The following is a 17,510-nucleotide window of genomic DNA, read 5'->3' as shown; positions in this document are numbered from 1 at the left end:
TTGCGTAACACGTACACGACACCGGGATGTGGGTAAAGTACACAAAGACCTGGCACACGGACATAAGCACAGGAAATCTGGAATATTTAGCTGTTTGGTGTCTTAAAGCTGCTTTAGTGTTAAGAAATGTATGTCTTAAAGGCAAGCTTAAATGATAAGGATCGAGATTGTCGGAATTGCTTTCTTAAATTGTAGAAAAAACACATTGTATTAAAGCAGTTGTTAGTTCTGGAGGGATAATACGCAAACAAGTTTTCAGCCATTTCCAATTTTGCCTGGTGTGACGTCATGCAAGATTTGAAGTCACCCATCAATGATATAGCAACAACCGAGGTACTTTCAAACGCACATGATGTCATTCCAGCGTAACTGCCTTACGTGACGTCATATCCGCATGATTAATCGTCACAGAACGATTACTACTACTTCACGTCACGAAAATTTTCCTTAACAGCCGAAGCTTTTTCTTCAGGACTTCACTTATTGGAGTTAAATAGCGTTATCCGGGGTAAATTTTTTATTTGAACCATAATGCTACCTATATATGCCATGGGGTATCCTTCATATCTTTAATATTTCAACCTGGTATCTCTTAGGACTGAGGTAGAACTTTAAGAATATCTCATAGGACGGCGGCCAATATTATGGTGGGGGTACCTGGAAAAGTTCGGATGAAACATCCACACCCTGCTGGAAGACCTTACATACGCCTGGATGCCACCATTAGAAGACACTACCTTGCTTACTCCCATGTATTCAGTATTGCTGAACTGATATAAATCCGTATCGGCTCGACTACGCCGTTAATTTGGAAAGCGAAGAATGCCAAGTTTGGACGGTAACAGTGTGAAATTCCTACAAGGCGAAATCAATTTAGAGCGAGACGCGTGTCGGTCCACGATTTTGAAAAAAAATCTCACAGAGAAGTTTGATTTCACATAACAAGAAACATATCCGAGAATAGGTCACACACACACCAGACATCGAAATGATACGAGGGAAGCGATATCCTTTCAAGAATTAACAAAACCAGGATGTGGATAATACTAGCGTTTTATTACGCTATTTGCACACATAAAAGAGATAAAAATAAAAAGAACCTCCACAGAACTTCCTGTTGAGACTACGATTAAATGGCAAATGCAGTTCTTTCACAATGAACCTCCACAGAATTTCCTGTTGAGACTACGATTAAATGGTAAATGCAGTTCTTTCACAATGAAATGATATCGATGAGAAGTGAAACTAAATACACGTAAAATGATCACAATGAAATATTTCTGTCATAGTAAAAGTGCAGACCTGTGGGTATAGTTCATGAGTCCATTATGTACCGTTTAAATTAATGTAGGCATAAACCACTCAAAGGTTTGGGGGCATTCGTTGGAATAACGCATCTTTTTTTTGTGTTTAGAATTTTTTTAACCTTTTTGTATCCACATATATCAATACGGTTTTCATTCCATAGAAAATCAATACCTTCCACTTATTCACAAATTTGCTACATGTATAAAATGTTATTACCGTGGCTTTGCATAGTAAAAGTATGTATTAATACGTTAACGTCTATAGCAATATTTTAACACTTAAACTCTCCTAGCCAGTTTGGCAATTTACAAGACCAGTAGCCACATAATTTGATTTAATATTGTTTTAGACAAGGATTTTTCAATGTTAATACAAAAATTAAAAGGAACTTTTTATATTTTACTAACAGCAGTCTGCAGATATTTTTAAGTGCACATAGTGTGGTTTCAAAAGTTCCACAATTAGTAGGCATACAAAATCAGTTTGGCCGAACCTGTGCAAGGGCTAAATTATGATGATCGTAATGTGGGCAAAGTGTCAAGAAAATGAATTTTTGCAAATAACATACCTATATCTGATAAAAATTAGATGAATCAAAATACACACCCATACAACATGGTAAACATACATGTAGGAAAAAAACAAAGACAAAGTTTGCGTAAGTTCAGTTAACAGCAATGTTTCACAAGCATCCTCTGAATTCATTCATCAAATTTCATTTATCATTATCAATTATTCTTATCCTACGCATCAAGCCTGAAATTACAATTTTTTTGTTGTTGTGAGATCAGTTAAATCCAGTTTACAATGAGAGGCTCTTGGTGATATCTAATTATATACATTCACGTTTAAAATCTTTGGAATCTTTGGAATCTTCTGGCTTTTCTCTGGCTAAAATCACTGTGTGCTGCCCACCAGCAGATATCGATACCCCAGCTCTGTAAGAACAAAATGTTGAACTATTAAACAAGCAAACTAATTGAAACATTTAAGGAACTGTACCAGATCGTCTCAAGAATAATAGAAACGCTCAGGCGGGGTGGGGGTGGGGGGGGGGGGGGACAACAGCCAGCATCACTACCTCGGAGATCGTCTGGATATTTTCAACTTAGCTTCCACATTTCATACCTCAAAAATGCTGTCGTGTGACAAGAGACGTATTCAGATGATGCCTATTATTTTAAATTAATTTGCAAACAAAATGATCCAGTTACACGAAAATTAAATAAAATTAGCAAGTATTAATGAAGCTAATATTACTTAATTTTGATTAAGGGTTCTAGCATCATTAAAGGTACATGAAAAGAATCTCTAAACGTAGATCAAGATTCTACGGGAAATAAAAGTGGTAAAATAAAAAAAAAATAAAAAAAATCATTCTGGAGACATTTTATGTCTTTGAATAACCCCCTCTATGTTTCAAGGGTTGTCATTCTCGAAACAAATGATGCGTCACAACCCAAATAAACAATGCACGTCTTCACATAGTCGGACACCATGCCTCCAGGGTTTCATAAATATCCATCAAAAGTTAACGATTACAGGCAGACAACTTGACTGCTATATCCTCAAGCATCATATGCCAGGGGGATAACAACCTGTAGAAAAGTGCTCATGCGAAGAAAAAGCTGGTGTTTCAAAGCATATTTGCTGTATGAACACTAGCAGCACAAGGAAAAAAGGGTTATTTCATATTTCAAGGCCTGGCAAACAGAAATGCTTCGATTATGACCGAGCTGTTACCTTGTTTCTAACTGTTTCCCTTCCATAACAACAGGTAGACACTCATCATCCTCTTCTCCAGTTGCTAACTGTTTACTTGTGCCCATGCCCCAGGCATACATCTTCCCTGCAACACAACGACATAGCAAATTTTTTTAAGAACAATGCAAGTCTGTACATTCTATATACCAGTATGTTATATACATTTAAGCATAGGATTTTTGCATCCACACTTTTAGCAGGCATGGCTTAAACATTTTATTCCGGTTTTTTTTTTTGGTTTTTTTTTTATCAAATGAGTTATGAAGATTAGCTGGAGTATAGTCCAATGCCTGTAGACATTTACATTACAAAGGGGCCGACAGTCTTATCTGCAAGACAGCGGGTCTACAACAGTTATATCATAGTGAAACATTTTAATCCTTTGGATAACTTCATATAGGTTAAAAATTGGATCATGTCAGATGTTTGCCAACTTGAAGGCCTTTGCTCAGAGGACACTCTGGTAGCATACCCTTAAAATGTTTAAAATATGTCACAATCAAGCCTCAGTTCAAAATAAGAGACCTGGTTTCCATTTGACACAAGGAAGATGTCCTATTGTATGTCATTCCATGGAGGGAAGAGAGTTTTCAGACACCTCTATTGCTGTATTAGGATTTTGAGAGTTTCAGTGACTAGCCAAATCAGGACTATAAAAATCACACCAGTTCAAAAAATAATCACATTTCTAGAGTCATATTCGTTATGACTATCCACAATTTTGATGCTTGTTCAGTCACTTGCAAGAAGAAGAATATTGACCTGGGTCATGACCATGAATTATTTCCCTTACATGACATTCTCTGCAATATTGGTGAAAGTAGTGGTCTTTGCTTGACGATCTCTGAATAACCTGAACCTTACTTAGGTAACGAATAGAGGAATTTCCAGACTCAGTAACTCATGATTAGGGGTCATGCACTTTAAACGCTGGTCCAAGTCCCACTACCCAAAGCTATATGGTTCACAGCTTTGAGTCAACTTCTGTGTTATTGAGTTTTTCATAAAGTGGGGAAAACATGAATTTTTATTATATGTACACCTATTCTCTTGCTGAAGTTTATTAGTTCTTTTTGTCCCTATAATTATTCCTGTTGTACCACAACCAACTAGCAACAGTAACTGCTTTTATTATTACAATGAACTGGATTTCATTTAATGCCATTCAAGTATTTTTTGCTTAAACAATGGCAGTTAGCATTATCGTTAGAACCGTGAATTTTAGTATCATTCATAATATGGGCATACCATCTTGACAGACTGCAAAAGATACACAGGTGCCAGCAGCGATGCCTGTGCATGTTTCTGACCGAATTCCAATAACCATTGTGGGAACGAGCACGTGCTGACAGTCTTTGCCCAAGCCTAAACGGCCGTAATCACCCCGGCCATGGGTATAAACTTTGCCTGTTAAAAAAGAGCATGAAGAAAACTGTTATAACATTTGCTAAGCAAACAAAAGTCAACAGGAGAAAATATTCCAAATATTTACAAACAAGTTGTAAACATTCAAAACCTTAAAGTGCTAAAGAATATTTTATATTTTTTTAAACTTATATATCACTAGTGCAAGGCAATCACCGACAGTGGACACCACAATACTTTGCTTTCTGCATATTAATCAGATTGAAAGTAGTTACCATTTTCATCAAGAGACACTGTGTGATGAATTCCTCCCTCAATGGACAGCCATTTCTTCTCATCACTATAACAGAGTAATCTGGCTGGTACATACCGGTTGTTCATGTCTGTTAAGCCTGAATTCAAAAAAAAAAAAAAAAAAAAAAAATGTTACACTATTTCATATTCTAGTTACATTGCAGTTCTGTACATGAAATAAAAAGTCAATTACTTACATTAAAACATCTTATTTTATATAGAGATTTTCATAACACTGTGGTCCGTGAGGACGTATCAGCTCGAGGTGTCCAAGGTTGATCTGTCGTACCAACAGAGCTCAAAGAGGGAGGCTGATGCAACCGGCTGACGCCAGCCAATACATCACGGAAGTGCATATTTTTACGCACTAATTGTTCATAACAGGTTTTTTCATCCATTATCAGTACATTTGCTACAATTAGAAAACCAGTTCTGACAAAATGAGCATGATTTCTTCAGGTAAAATACGATTATGTTCTTTAAATCTGTATTTCATTGGTTTCATTGACAAACTACTTTAAATATGACCCACGTGTATTCACTGATGACATGGCTGCAGTGACTGCAACACTGCAAATTCTCAAAACAAGCCCTGAACTGTGAACATGATCATTGTGCATTTGTTACACAACCTATGATTGCTGCAATTGACTGAGTGCCGGATACATTTGCTCATTTCACTGCTTACATTCAGTAAAAGGGAAGATGGAGGAGGCTGGGTTCAAGGAAACTGCTAATTTTAGACTTTCACAACCATCGATGGAGATAGTTCGCCAACTGTACGGCATTTACCAGAATGTGGATATATATATATATATATATCCGAGCGGCCATGTGTTTATCTTGCTCAGGGGACAAAGATTTTCATGACCAGGAAGGCCAGTCAGCTTTTCTCAGGACTTTTATAAATACCATACAGTAGCTCTATGAACCATGTGCTTTTTTTTTTTTTTTTTTCTCTCTTTTTTTCAGTTTAATGTTACATAACGCCAAATTGTGATGTTAGTTCAGGGGTTCCCCCAATAGTGGGCACTTAGAATGTGAACATTGATAGTAGTCCCTGTTATCAGAGGATGCATAGGAGCCTTTAAAGGAACCATCCTATAGGGGGAAAATATAGGATGCCTGTATCACATGGGTAACAGCCATAAATATATGATAAAGTTAAAATACATCACCCAGACCACATAAAAGATCAATGAGCAGGTGGTGGACCAAATTTAAATCAGGGTATTGTTTCTTCTCAGCTGTCAGTCTGGCATAATATCCAGCTGCCTATGTCAATTGCTGTTTTTGTAAAACATCTCAGATGTTTTTGAAATACAGGGTGTTTCAAACAGGTGGACCTAATTTCAAAGCATTAATTTTCACAATGGCAACATCTTACAATTAGTTTAAAGGTTTAATTAAGAAAGTTTTAATTACAATTTGATAAATGCTTTACGTCCCCTCCAGCGACATTAAGACGATAGTTGAATTCATCCTTAACTCATCCGAGTTCAAAAAGCCTTATGTTGAAGGGTCGCCATTTTGTGAACTACCATGGCTAGAGGCTGTTTTTGCACTTGAAGAGCCATCCAGCAAAGGTTATTTTAAACCCTATGCCCAGTGCCTTTTAAGTGGCAAGAGTATAATTCATGGGCAACTTGTGGTTTCAGATACGCAGCAATTTTGAGTATGATCAACCTCAGTGTGTGAGGGTGGGAGAAATTGGTTGAAACACACTAATCAAACTGACAGAAGCAAACACAAATTTACCTAATTGACAGTAGTTGTTAAGTCCCCATCCGTAAACTGTTTTGCTTATGCTTTCCTCAGCATATGTGAAATCTTGTCCTGTCCAAATATCAGAAAACGAGGCTGTCCTCTTGGTTTTGTATCGCAAACATCTCACAATATTTGGTTTTAAAACATAGTCTGTAAAACAAAAAAAAAATATCCTTTATAACAGTAATAATTTCTGAGGCAAAACTATTTTGGTTGAGCAATAATGGATTAGCCTTGGGATTTTTTCTCTTTTAAAGCACTTGGGGTAAAACAGTATTATTCCCCTTACATTATCACTTTAATCCAAAAGAATGCTGGAACAACACTTGACTGGTATGCCAAAAGAAATGTGTAGTGATGAAACTTAAATTCCAGGAACCAACATTAATCATGAACCACCAAAAAAAAGCTGTCTGGCGTACTCTGTGGTTTGAGTTTCACGTGATATAAGATGGGAATCTGTCACTTTCAAACATTATATGAGGGATACAAAATCGATTCTGATTTGCTCATGTGATACATGCCTAGCCTTAACAGAATTTCAGGTAGGGCAGATTTATTCAAGCGTGACCAAGGCTGCTGGATTTAACCCACGAAACTATCTCCACTGGTGGCCAATCAGCTTCGATCCTGTATACCTTTACGTCAATACACTTTAGTTGAAAAGTTGTCAACTAGCAAAGTAGAGCCTAACGGCCATGATTTGTTGATGAAATGGTTGGGCCAAAATTGTCACTATGCAAAATGTTGATGTCCTTCATTGATGTCAGAAATCACCAAAACACTGATCGTAAGATAACAGATATTGTAGTACACAAGCAGTTCTGCAAAAATGGCTTCAAACTCAACAGCATAACCATGAACTTGGCAGACCAGTTGGAAAAATGAATGGAAATTTGTGAGGAGACACTGGCCTACTCAATAGCGTTCTTAGTTCTCATATAGCGCAAATAGAGTGAATGAGAGCACTCATTCAAAAAGTAATGTTTTACATTGCTGTGTATTTGTGTTTTGCATCATAAATTATAGGATAACTAAGAATTCATAAGTTAGCGATCAAGATATAACCACTGTATTTCCGCTCGAAGTGTGCTTGAAATTGTTGGTTTTGAGAAGTCTGGTGTTAGCTCCTTTGTGAACCAATAAATGTTGTTGGGCGATACTTTTAAACCTATGAGTGTATCTAACTTAGAATGAATAATGACCTACCCAGTCCCTTTCGACCTCCTCGATTAGAAAAACATTGAGCTACTCTACCCAACTGACCTTGTTCGGCACAGCCTGAAAGAAAGTATGAAAGTCTTTAAAGGTGATCTCACATTTTATAAAACACTTTGATACATTACAACTTGAAGTTTAACAGAACATTTCATCTTTAAAGCCGAGCAAAAACGTGTGATTAATATGACTGGTCAGGTTTGTGGAAAACTGGAAGTAAACCTTTGAAAGATACCTGACACCTCCTGACCTCCAGAGCTGAAACCAAGTGACTGAAGTATAAAGTATGTTTATGGAGACACAAAACTTCAAATTTTGTTGTCCTTGGGGTATCGCATCACAGCACAAACATGCCAGAACAAATCCTTTGACATGAGCATGATACTATCTAAAGTTAAAACAGTAAACAGACTTAAATATCATCTGAAATTCCAATCTGCAGCACTGGCAGATGCTTGGCATATCTGACATAAACTTGGCATATCTGCCAAAAGCATATCTGACATAAACTTGGCATACTGAGTCATACTGAATTTATTTTCAATAAGTGATTAGGAGACAAGAACTTACCGCAAGTGTAAATATTGCTATCAGTGGAGAGACATACCAAGTGGTTACCGCCAGAGGCAATTTTTACCATGGGGATGTCTATAGGCAGTGGCACAGGAAGGTTCTCTTGTTGTCCAGCAGTGAACAATCCCATCCTGCCATTACCATCCTGCACAAGGAACACGAAAAATTTTGCTGTACACAGTGTGTGCAAAGCATACAGTTCTTAAAACAAACAAATCCCTTGATTACTTAGCACGTTCACTTAAAGTGAAATCAAATGGGTCAAATTTACACCTCCGTCAGCTGTGTTGGCTCTTAGATTTGATTTAACTGGAGACTTCAAGAACATCATCTGCTTGAGGAAACTGGAGTAACCCTCAGACCTCTCGTAACAAAGCGTTTTAATCACTTTGCCCAGGCCTGCTTCCTTCTTTTGCTGCCTTATTTCTCAAATCACATCTTTGCTTGTCTTCACTTGCGTGTTCTAGTATTGATCAGGGTGCTGGAAATGCTCTATCAGATTTAAGCTCTGTCTCACCCTAAAATTGCCCCAGGCATATACTTGTCCATTGTCTAAAAGGGCTGCTGTGTGACTGTCCCCAGCCGACAACATGACAACATGACCAGGTACATCCACCTTTCCAGGCCTTGTCTCTGATCCCTCTACAGAAGTATTTCTGCCCAATGCTCCCTCATCATTACATCCAAAAGAGTACACCTGGAAGAAGATATTAATCCCCTTCATTTTACACTGAGGTGACAGAAAACAAATCATCCTCTCCTTTATTTCCTTATTTCCAAAAAGGTTCCTTATTAACAAAAAAAAAAAAAAAAAAAAATTGAATTCTTTTATATGGCTCAAGTTAAGCATTTCTTTCCACCGTATTTCTGAAGGTGGCTACATAGTTACACCAAAATGTACAGCAAATATGTTTTCTTAGCATATTGTAGGAGAGACTTATATTTTAACACCACAAAAAGATCTGTGGTCCTAGTTTTAATTCTAAAATAAATAAACTATTTCTACCTATGCAATTGCAATTGCAAATAATGCACATCATAATATAACCTCTCAGTTGGCATAAATGAGGAGCTAATTTTTGGGCACAATGCTAAATTTTATTTGACCCACATGTCTCAAATTCATTACGCTTCACGTTTCAACAATTTTCTCTGAATCAGTTGTAAGTATTCACGCAACATTTTCACTGAATCAGCACACAGCTCCATGTCTTCAGAAAGATGACCAATGGATCAATAAAACAAGTTCAATGAAGACAAACAAAACTTTACCTCTCCTGTTGCAGTTAAGCAGACTGTATGCATGCCTCCAGCACACACTTGAACCATATTTGCAGGTAGATCAACTTTAGCTGGCCTCTTTCTTCCCAAAATGTTCTCTCCTAGACCCAGCTGACCTGTATCACCCTCTCCATGCGTTAAGACCTCACCAATCACATTTGGTAATGATCTGTGCTCAACTGCAAAAAATGCAGCACAATCAAAATGTTATGAAACAGACCCTTTAACCAGATATCAGTCTAAGAATCACAAGCAGTGGAGCATTGATCCTAAAATTTCACTGCCCAACTCTAGGTGGTGTGAACTATAATGGCATTTCATACAGGAATTCATGCAAGGTTTTGGCAGACAACTTGCCCTTTAGAGGTAACTTTTTGTGTTAGCGGCATGAACTTTTCTGCATTTTCAACAAAACATTTGAAAACCTACTTCACATTTTTCCTGATTTTCTGAGAACCAAATATGGTTCATGCATTAATCATATTCAAACCTCCTTCAATGGCTAATAGCTTGAACTAAAGCAGTCATTGTATTTAAGGCATCAAGCACATTTGCCACTTGTGTTGATGAAGTTCAATGTGCTGGGCTTTGTTATTGTTGAACTTCCCACATACACAATAAAAAATAAAAAAGTATCAACTACATGTACATGTAACTTATTTTCAGTAAAATGTCAAACTTTAATAAGTGGAAATGAAATTATCAACCACTGGCTTACTCTTTGGCCTCTTTGGTACCGTTGCTCCTGCAGCAGCTTTGTTTCCTCTCTTTTGCTTTGACATCTGTTAAATAATAACCTTTGTTTCAACAAATGGCTTGAAATATTTGGAAAAACACTCTAGTGTTTTGATTTATTCCCTTAAAAATGCACCCAGTTATGTCATTTATCATTTTACTATTAGATATAACTAGCCGAATAAAACAGACTAAATGGGTTCCTGTGGAAGAACTTCACCCATACACAACACAATACACTTGCTGAAGGGGAAAAAACTATGCATACCCTTTTTGGTGGCATTTTGCTCTTCTTCCACGATGAAATTATACCTCCTCACTGCACCATGCGTGTCCCCCTCTGGTGAGAAACTGAATACCATGCACAACAAATTTATATACGCATTCATGACAAGTTTTAAAATCAATGAACCTAAAATATTTTGCCCTAAAAAAAGAAAAAAATATGAACCTAACCAATACCCTTTCATAACAGATTTATTCGAAGACTAATTCAACCTTTTTGTATGTTTGCAAGATGTTTACTCAAGCATACTCTGAAAGCATAGCTGTGTAGACTGACAAAATTATACTTTTTGTGAAGCCCTGAAACTGGTTAACTCAACCATTGTAGTTTACTGAAACATTGAAACTTGCTCTTTCATATGCAAAAAGGTTGATGAATTAGGATTATTTCACTACTTACAAAGAAATACATCCAATCTTTCAGAAAAATTTATTAGCAAAATGAAAAATTACAAGTTTGATCATTCCTGCTTTAAGAATCAGGAATTAGACATGGATTAGAGTGAGCGAGTGTTTGGGGTTCAACATCGTACTTAATTTTTCAGTCATATGATGATGAAGGAATCCTTAGAGTGCATGTAATGTGCCTCCTTGTTGCAGGACGGATTTCCACTGCTCTTTTGTCTAGTGCTATTTCACTGAGACTTACCGAAGGCAAGTAAGCTGCCCCACTCGAGCCATTATACTGATACGCATCAACCAATCATTGCGCTTCCCCATAATGCTGAACGCCAAACGAGGAAGCTACAACTTCCTCTTTTAAAGCCTTAGGTGTGACCAGACCTAGGACTGACCCTGGATCTTCCGCCCTCGAAGCGGACGTTCAAAAAACTGAGCCATCAGAACCAATGGGTGGAAGAAAAAGAGTCCATGGTAAACCACATATCTGTGACAATTAATAAGTCAAAGACATGCACACTAGATAAGGTCATCGAAGAACATTAAGGTTTGTCATTAGTCCTGTAATTTAAGGTAGTTAATATGCGCACAGTGCACCAAATTGAGAAAATCTGAAGTTATTGGATTTTGCAAAACCGGAGGTCAATACATAAATGTACTTAATATGCCACCCCTAACATTTACTTTAACATTGGCTTCCTGGTTATCTGATGCCGACACCAACACACATTTACTTGTAGAAGAGAGCTAAAAATGACCTACATACATTTTTTATATAAAATACATAAGTATTTGTTATGGGCATGTCTTAACATTAAATATTGTATTTACAGTTTCTCTAACATCGTGTATCCCATGACCCTACAAGTATTCAAAATTTAAAAAGGAGTTACCAAGCACAACAAAAATCAGGCCATTCCTGTTAAGGTCGGCATCTACCTCTCCTCCAAAATAACCAAGAACATACTGCTGCATTTCACTTAATATTAGATACTGACTAATAGTGACTTGCTATATTGGACTGGGTCCGTGAGTCACTGTGCATAGGCCCCAGGTCTCGAGTAGTTTGGTAATCTATGTCATTCTTGCTGTAGACATTATTTTAATGTCAACCCACCATAAAACATTCCGACAATTGTGAAGCAGAACCTTGAGCCATTTTTATGTCAGAAGTGAAGTATAGCGTATCATCTACACAGTTACAATGCAAATGTCACGGTTTTAAATTTGATATCATGAGCTCGGAAAAAAACATTTGACATCAATAACATGACATGAAGATCCTGCTTCCAAGAATTACACAGTTCCCCATTAAAAAGTTGATTAAAAGTGGGTAAAAGTGTTAGATTACTGAACTACTACAGGAAGTTAAGGCAAGTGCTCACAGCTGGGCTAAGCAGGTATGTTCTCAACAGAAAAGCATCTATGACAGCAATGCACAGAATATATCTGCCTTAAAAGCATTAGAAGAGCAATGGCATTATAAGGATAGTTTTCATGCCAGCACTAAGATTTTTCCAATATCAAAATCAGCAAAAAAACTCTTAAGTGACCCTATAATGTGCATGGACCAATCAGTTCACTCAACAGAAATGAAACTGGACTCAAGGGGTCTACATCGTCACGGAGAAGCTATAATTTAAAATACAGCTGACGCTGCTGAATGGCGCACATTTATTCATAACATAATATTAATTAAAGGATAAATGAAACGTTTTGGTTTTATTTCTTAATGTGCAGATTACCATAATAACATAACACTACAAATTTTTCAACTTTCACTTTGGGAGGTCAGAATGGCTTCAAAGTACAGTTTCCTTAAGGCCCCAGCGCTCAGTCCGAAAACTAAGTAGATTGCAGAGGTGATGTCAACGATGATCCCTGTGTATAAAGAATTCGGTGGGGGACAGACCAAGCGGGCCGAACGGGGACTGAGGTGTTGGGAACAGACCGAGTGGGGGGGCTGGTGTATGGGTGTGGAAGGAGTGCTAAGCTCGCCCGCAGAAACCATGCAGGATGTGTATACAGGTCACCTTGTCACCACTGTTCACCGGGGGCACTTTGTGTTCACTGAGTTCCGCGCAAGATTAACAATGAAAATCTTTGAAAAAATCTGATCGTTGACAGAAAATGTGCATAATATACAGGGGTGAGTAACATTTTTAGCAAAAATTCTAAGGCATAATTATCTTCATTTGGCAGAGAAACTTTTCAAGCATCCATTAAGTTATGCTATGTTTTGAGCCCATCGCCATGGCATGCACAAATCAAAGGGGAACTGTTTCAACGTGGGGTTAGGCATAAATCACAGCCGAGGAGTCCAGTTTAATATGGGTATTTAAGAACAGTTTAACACGAACATTCTGTAGCCATTATTACAAGTAAATCCAAGTTAATTCACAGTGTGACTTATTCTCACATGCTGTGTCGGCATCATAATCTAATGACGGACCCCACAGTTTGTGCGAACTGTTCAATTAAGTTTGCAGTAAAAAAAAAAAAAAGGAGGCAGTTATCTTAGGCATCCTTTCCATCCTAAAATTTCATGGAAAGGTCAACCGCTGCTACACATGTGCTCCTGGCTGACCTAGATTTTAAAAACATGGTGAACTGCTAAACTGGAGTCCTTTTGACTTTGGCCAAAATTTACAGGAGAATGGTGATGTAGAGGCAAATAGCGATTGTGGCAAAATGTGCGTAAATATTTCAGCTTTTCAAATTGCGGTGTTTTATGTGTACCCCTGACGAATTTAACATGCATCGGCATTGAACGAGGGGGTAACTCTTTGTAAGGATTATACATTGTTCCCTACAATGGCGAATGGCAGGGTATCTGACAAGAAGTTGAATAGCACGTCATGGTTTATTGAGGGGTGGATACGAAGTATTTCCATGGCGAGTGTGGAAATTGATGGCGGTTGAGCCGATCCCGAAGAGCTTTTAAAATTTATGAAATATATGACGATTCTTAGCCCTCTGATGACTAATAACGTCTATAGCTCATGCCAGCTGCAATGTTGCTCTGTGATACGGATTCCTCATCTGTATATATAATCAAGCAGGTCGGACATGTCAGATATGGACGGAATGTAAAGCTGAATACTTGATATTTAATTTGAATAGAACTTACTACTACAAAAACAAGTAGCAGTTGACAAATATTTACAAAGCAAATGCGGAAAGATTAACTTGTTTTATTCTTATAATGAGGCACTTTACCAATATTCCAACTGCAATATTCTGTTGCTGGCAATTATAGGCGGGAATTGTAAAGCTGGGGGTGGTGTCTGACGTCAGCTCATTGAAGAAGCTTTTCACAACGCACACCTGAAAAGGAGTTCACCGACTAACAACAGGCAACACAGTCTTTACAACAGCCACTATTGGTTCCAACTAAGGTATGCTAATAGCTGATTATGTGGTATCCAAATATTTCTTGACCACTTACTAGTCACTATACTCTGATTAGTTTTCTGGGACCATAAGCAGTTTAAAGAAGTAACTGGATAGGCCAAGGAGGTTGGTCATTGCCTGTTTTCTGAAACTTTACTAAATGCCGGGAGTGGGAGCAAGCCATGCCATTGCAAGCGCCAGTCCAAACATAACTAAAAGATAAGTTTGGTCATCCAGAGCTAATCACAACCGGCGTTTGATGTCATTTTTAATTTCACACACTTCTTCAACAGAGTTAACCTACCAACTTCTTCTCGAAACTAAAGTACAGTCTCACCTGCTGTGCCTACAAATAGTAAGCAAACACCACGAACAAAACTAAGCCCACACTATTTCTCTGCATGTGCACCCACGTTGGCCTTCCTTACTTCGTTCGCGCCACGCCTGCGTAGTGAGCAGTTCACCTCAATCCCAAGTAACCACTTACGGGAAATAGTTTTATAGGGTAAAAACCATTCGGAAGTCTTCGGGAAATTTCGGTGGGCCATTTGGGGCATAAGAAACTGTTATCCAAATGAAGGGATCAGGTTAATTTCCATAACGTGTGGTGGGTAATATGTTGATCGGTTGAGTACTACGAGGCAGTATTGATATGCTAATTTTGCTGAACTACGTTCAGTGAATTCATGCTCGTCGAAAACCATTGGCCAACTATCGTTTACATTGATGTATCACGACGTGTTATTATTTATTAATGCATGGTCTCTTTCGTTGTTGTTGTTTTGTTTTTTTTGTTTGTTTGTTTGTTTGTTTTTCCGTGAGGTTTATTTTTGGACTGTATTGACCCTTATTGAAGTGATGAAGGCCATGTGTGCTCCAGTGTAGCTCTGCATACCTCTACAAAGTGTAATAGCGAATGTATAGATATATGTATAGAGCTATTGGTGATCAGGGATCGATCTGTTCTGAAATTTACCCTTTATGTATATAAATAAGTTTATTGTTCTGGCGTGGCGGTATTGTGTTTTCCTTCCGAGGATGGTTTTACGGTACCTGTGTGATGGCAGGCCCCCGACATTTTTGAGGATTTTTTTTGTTTTTGGCCTGTAATGGTTCACGTGTTGTTTTGTCTTTTGTCTTACACATTTAAACTCGTGTACTCATCTACTTTGAAATGACAAACGATTTATGTCTGTAGATTACAGAGCATAAATTCATATTTCCCGCTGTGAAAGCGCAAGGGATGTCTTGAGTTTGAGTAGCGCATGCGTATTAATGTCAAGCGGATGTTCATGCACCGACTATGGGAACAAGGTAATGTGTATTTCCGGTGTTGATGTTGTTTAGACTTGATTACGGAACACCAACTTCTCTGTCTTATTCGGCCATAAATTCCTGCTATGGGGGACCGATACAACATCCACAGTCAATTGGAACATCTGCAATCCAAATATATTGGTACAGGGCATGCTGACACCACGAAATGGGAGTGGTTGACCAACCAACACAGGGATAGTTATTCGTCATACAAAGGGCACTTCGATATGTTGAACTATTTTGCTTTGGTGGAAAACGAAGCCAAAGCCCGTGTGAGGTTTAATCTCATGGAAAAAATGTTACAACCATGTGGACCTCCTCCAGAAAGACCAGAAGATTAAGATGAAGAAGGCATCGATTTATGCCATTTTTACAGTGTATGTAAAAAGGAAGTATGTCAAACAAATGTGACTGCGCCATTTTGCAGTGGGTTGAACTGGCTGCATACAAAACAGAATTCATGGGACTGCTTTTGCAACAGATATGCATTGAATATATGAGGAGAAGATTCACCATGAAGAAACAATCTTACAGTTGTTGAACACACTGGTCTGCAGATAAACATACTGTTAAATGTGTAACTGAGGGTGACGAGGGGATGAGAATTGATATAAGATTTGAAGTTCGCCTTGCTCTCACGTGATGGAACATCTGAAAAGGGGATCATTGATTAACAAAAGCATCAACCTAGTCTGTACAACTGCCAACCTTCATGTCATCTTCATCAAGTTGAGATTTTTCTACATATGATTTCATTGTTATGTTCACAGAAACTGGACATCATTTTCTACAAAACAGATGATCAGAAGCAGATGACCCTTTGTAGACGACTGAATTAGAAAAACTGATTTTCATGGTTACCATCAGGATGTGATTTTCTTCATCTGACTTCATTGTTACACTCACTGAATGTTGTAGTATAAATTACAATCTCTTGAGTAAATTTATTGGTCTCACAACCTGAGACCTTCAAATCATGTATTTTTGTCCTATGCTTTATATTTTTGTTATTGAATAAGAGGGCATTCTATTATAGCTTTGAGCATCTGGGTTCTTCACAAGGACAAGGTGATAAATAACATGGATGTAAATGGGCTGATTTTGTCGATTTATATCTATAGGTTAAAGTACCACCATGAAACAATCATATTTGAAGGTTAGGCACATTCCGATTACTTTCCCTGAAAAAAAATTTTTACCCTAAAGCTATATTTTTCATTTTATGCTTAAATCTTATTCACGGCCTATCATGACTGGATTTAATTCAGTTTGTTTTCACTTCCAGTTCTCACGACTAGAGAGTGTGCTGATGATAAGCTCTGAGCAGCTATGACATTACTTCAAAACTAGGTATCACATCAGGTTAGTCAGGTGCCTTGTCTGGTATTCAGATACACAAACATTTCTTTCTTGTACTAACAGGTAGAAATGTGAGCAATGGATAAGTAGGAATAAGGAGGCGAGAAATTCATGTATTCAGAAATCACGCTTTAAAATGAGATTGGCATATTGACAGATAGGTTAATGCCTGGCTGAGTCGAAGCAACATGTGCTGTGTTTGAAATTTGGACGTCCGTCAAATTCTTGGTATTTGGCATACATTAGAAAAGCAAAATACTGGTCAAGACAACTTAAGTAGGTGGGGCCCCAGTCAGGGGCTCTTTCTCAAAGCAGTCGTAATGTTTTGCGGTTAGCATATACAGCATAGTAAAGTATATTAGGCCGGCATAACGGTTCGCCTCCCTTTGAGAAACCGAGCCCTTGTGTATAGTGTGGTATAGTGTCCCAGTCTGAGTCAGGCAGAGCTATGA

General features: G+C 37.9%; 1 protein-coding gene across 5 annotated transcripts; it reads right to left on the bottom strand.

The window, feature by feature from the left end:
* Positions 1 to 1,053: 1,053 nt before the first annotated feature.
* LOC135471861 (regulator of chromosome condensation-like) lies at positions 1,054 to 14,807 on the bottom strand. 5 transcript variants are annotated; one of them, XM_064751266.1, is made up of 13 exons: positions 14,687 to 14,770; positions 14,209 to 14,316; positions 10,574 to 10,656; positions 10,289 to 10,352; positions 9,562 to 9,749; positions 8,807 to 8,986; positions 8,287 to 8,434; positions 7,708 to 7,779; positions 6,490 to 6,648; positions 4,713 to 4,829; positions 4,321 to 4,479; positions 3,052 to 3,157; positions 1,054 to 2,246 (listed from the first exon to the last, which is right to left on the bottom strand). In XM_064751266.1, the coding sequence occupies exons 3-13, from the start codon at positions 10,586 to 10,588 to the stop codon at positions 2,141 to 2,143; spliced, it is 1,314 nt and encodes a 437-aa protein (XP_064607336.1). In that variant the 5' UTR covers positions 10,589 to 10,656; positions 14,209 to 14,316; positions 14,687 to 14,770; the 3' UTR covers positions 1,054 to 2,140. The 5 variants fall into 5 exon arrangements, with proteins under 5 accessions (XP_064607336.1, XP_064607338.1, XP_064607335.1 ...); XM_064751268.1 differs by having other exon boundaries at positions 14,720 to 14,736; XM_064751265.1 differs by lacking the exon at positions 14,209 to 14,316 and having other exon boundaries at positions 14,720 to 14,807.
* Between the last annotated feature and the right edge of the window lie 2,703 nt (positions 14,808 to 17,510).

This window comes from Liolophura sinensis, chromosome 7 (genome assembly GCF_032854445.1).
Source record: "Liolophura sinensis isolate JHLJ2023 chromosome 7, CUHK_Ljap_v2, whole genome shotgun sequence".
NCBI classification, from domain to species: Eukaryota; Metazoa; Mollusca; class Polyplacophora; order Chitonida; family Chitonidae; genus Liolophura; species Liolophura sinensis.
Note: the sequence above shows the minus strand (reverse complement) of the source record. Positions and strands in the feature narration are given on the sequence as shown.

Coding starts and splice junctions, on each gene's coding strand:
- LOC135471861 (XM_064751265.1), bottom strand. Junction 7,780..8,286: donor TAGCAATATTTACACTTGCG/GTAAGTTCTTGT, acceptor ACTTTCTTTCAG/GCTGTGCCGAACAAGGTCAG. Junction 2,247..3,051: donor GGGAAACAGTTAGAAACAAG/GTAACAGCTCGG, acceptor TTGTTCTTACAG/AGCTGGGGTATCGATATCTG.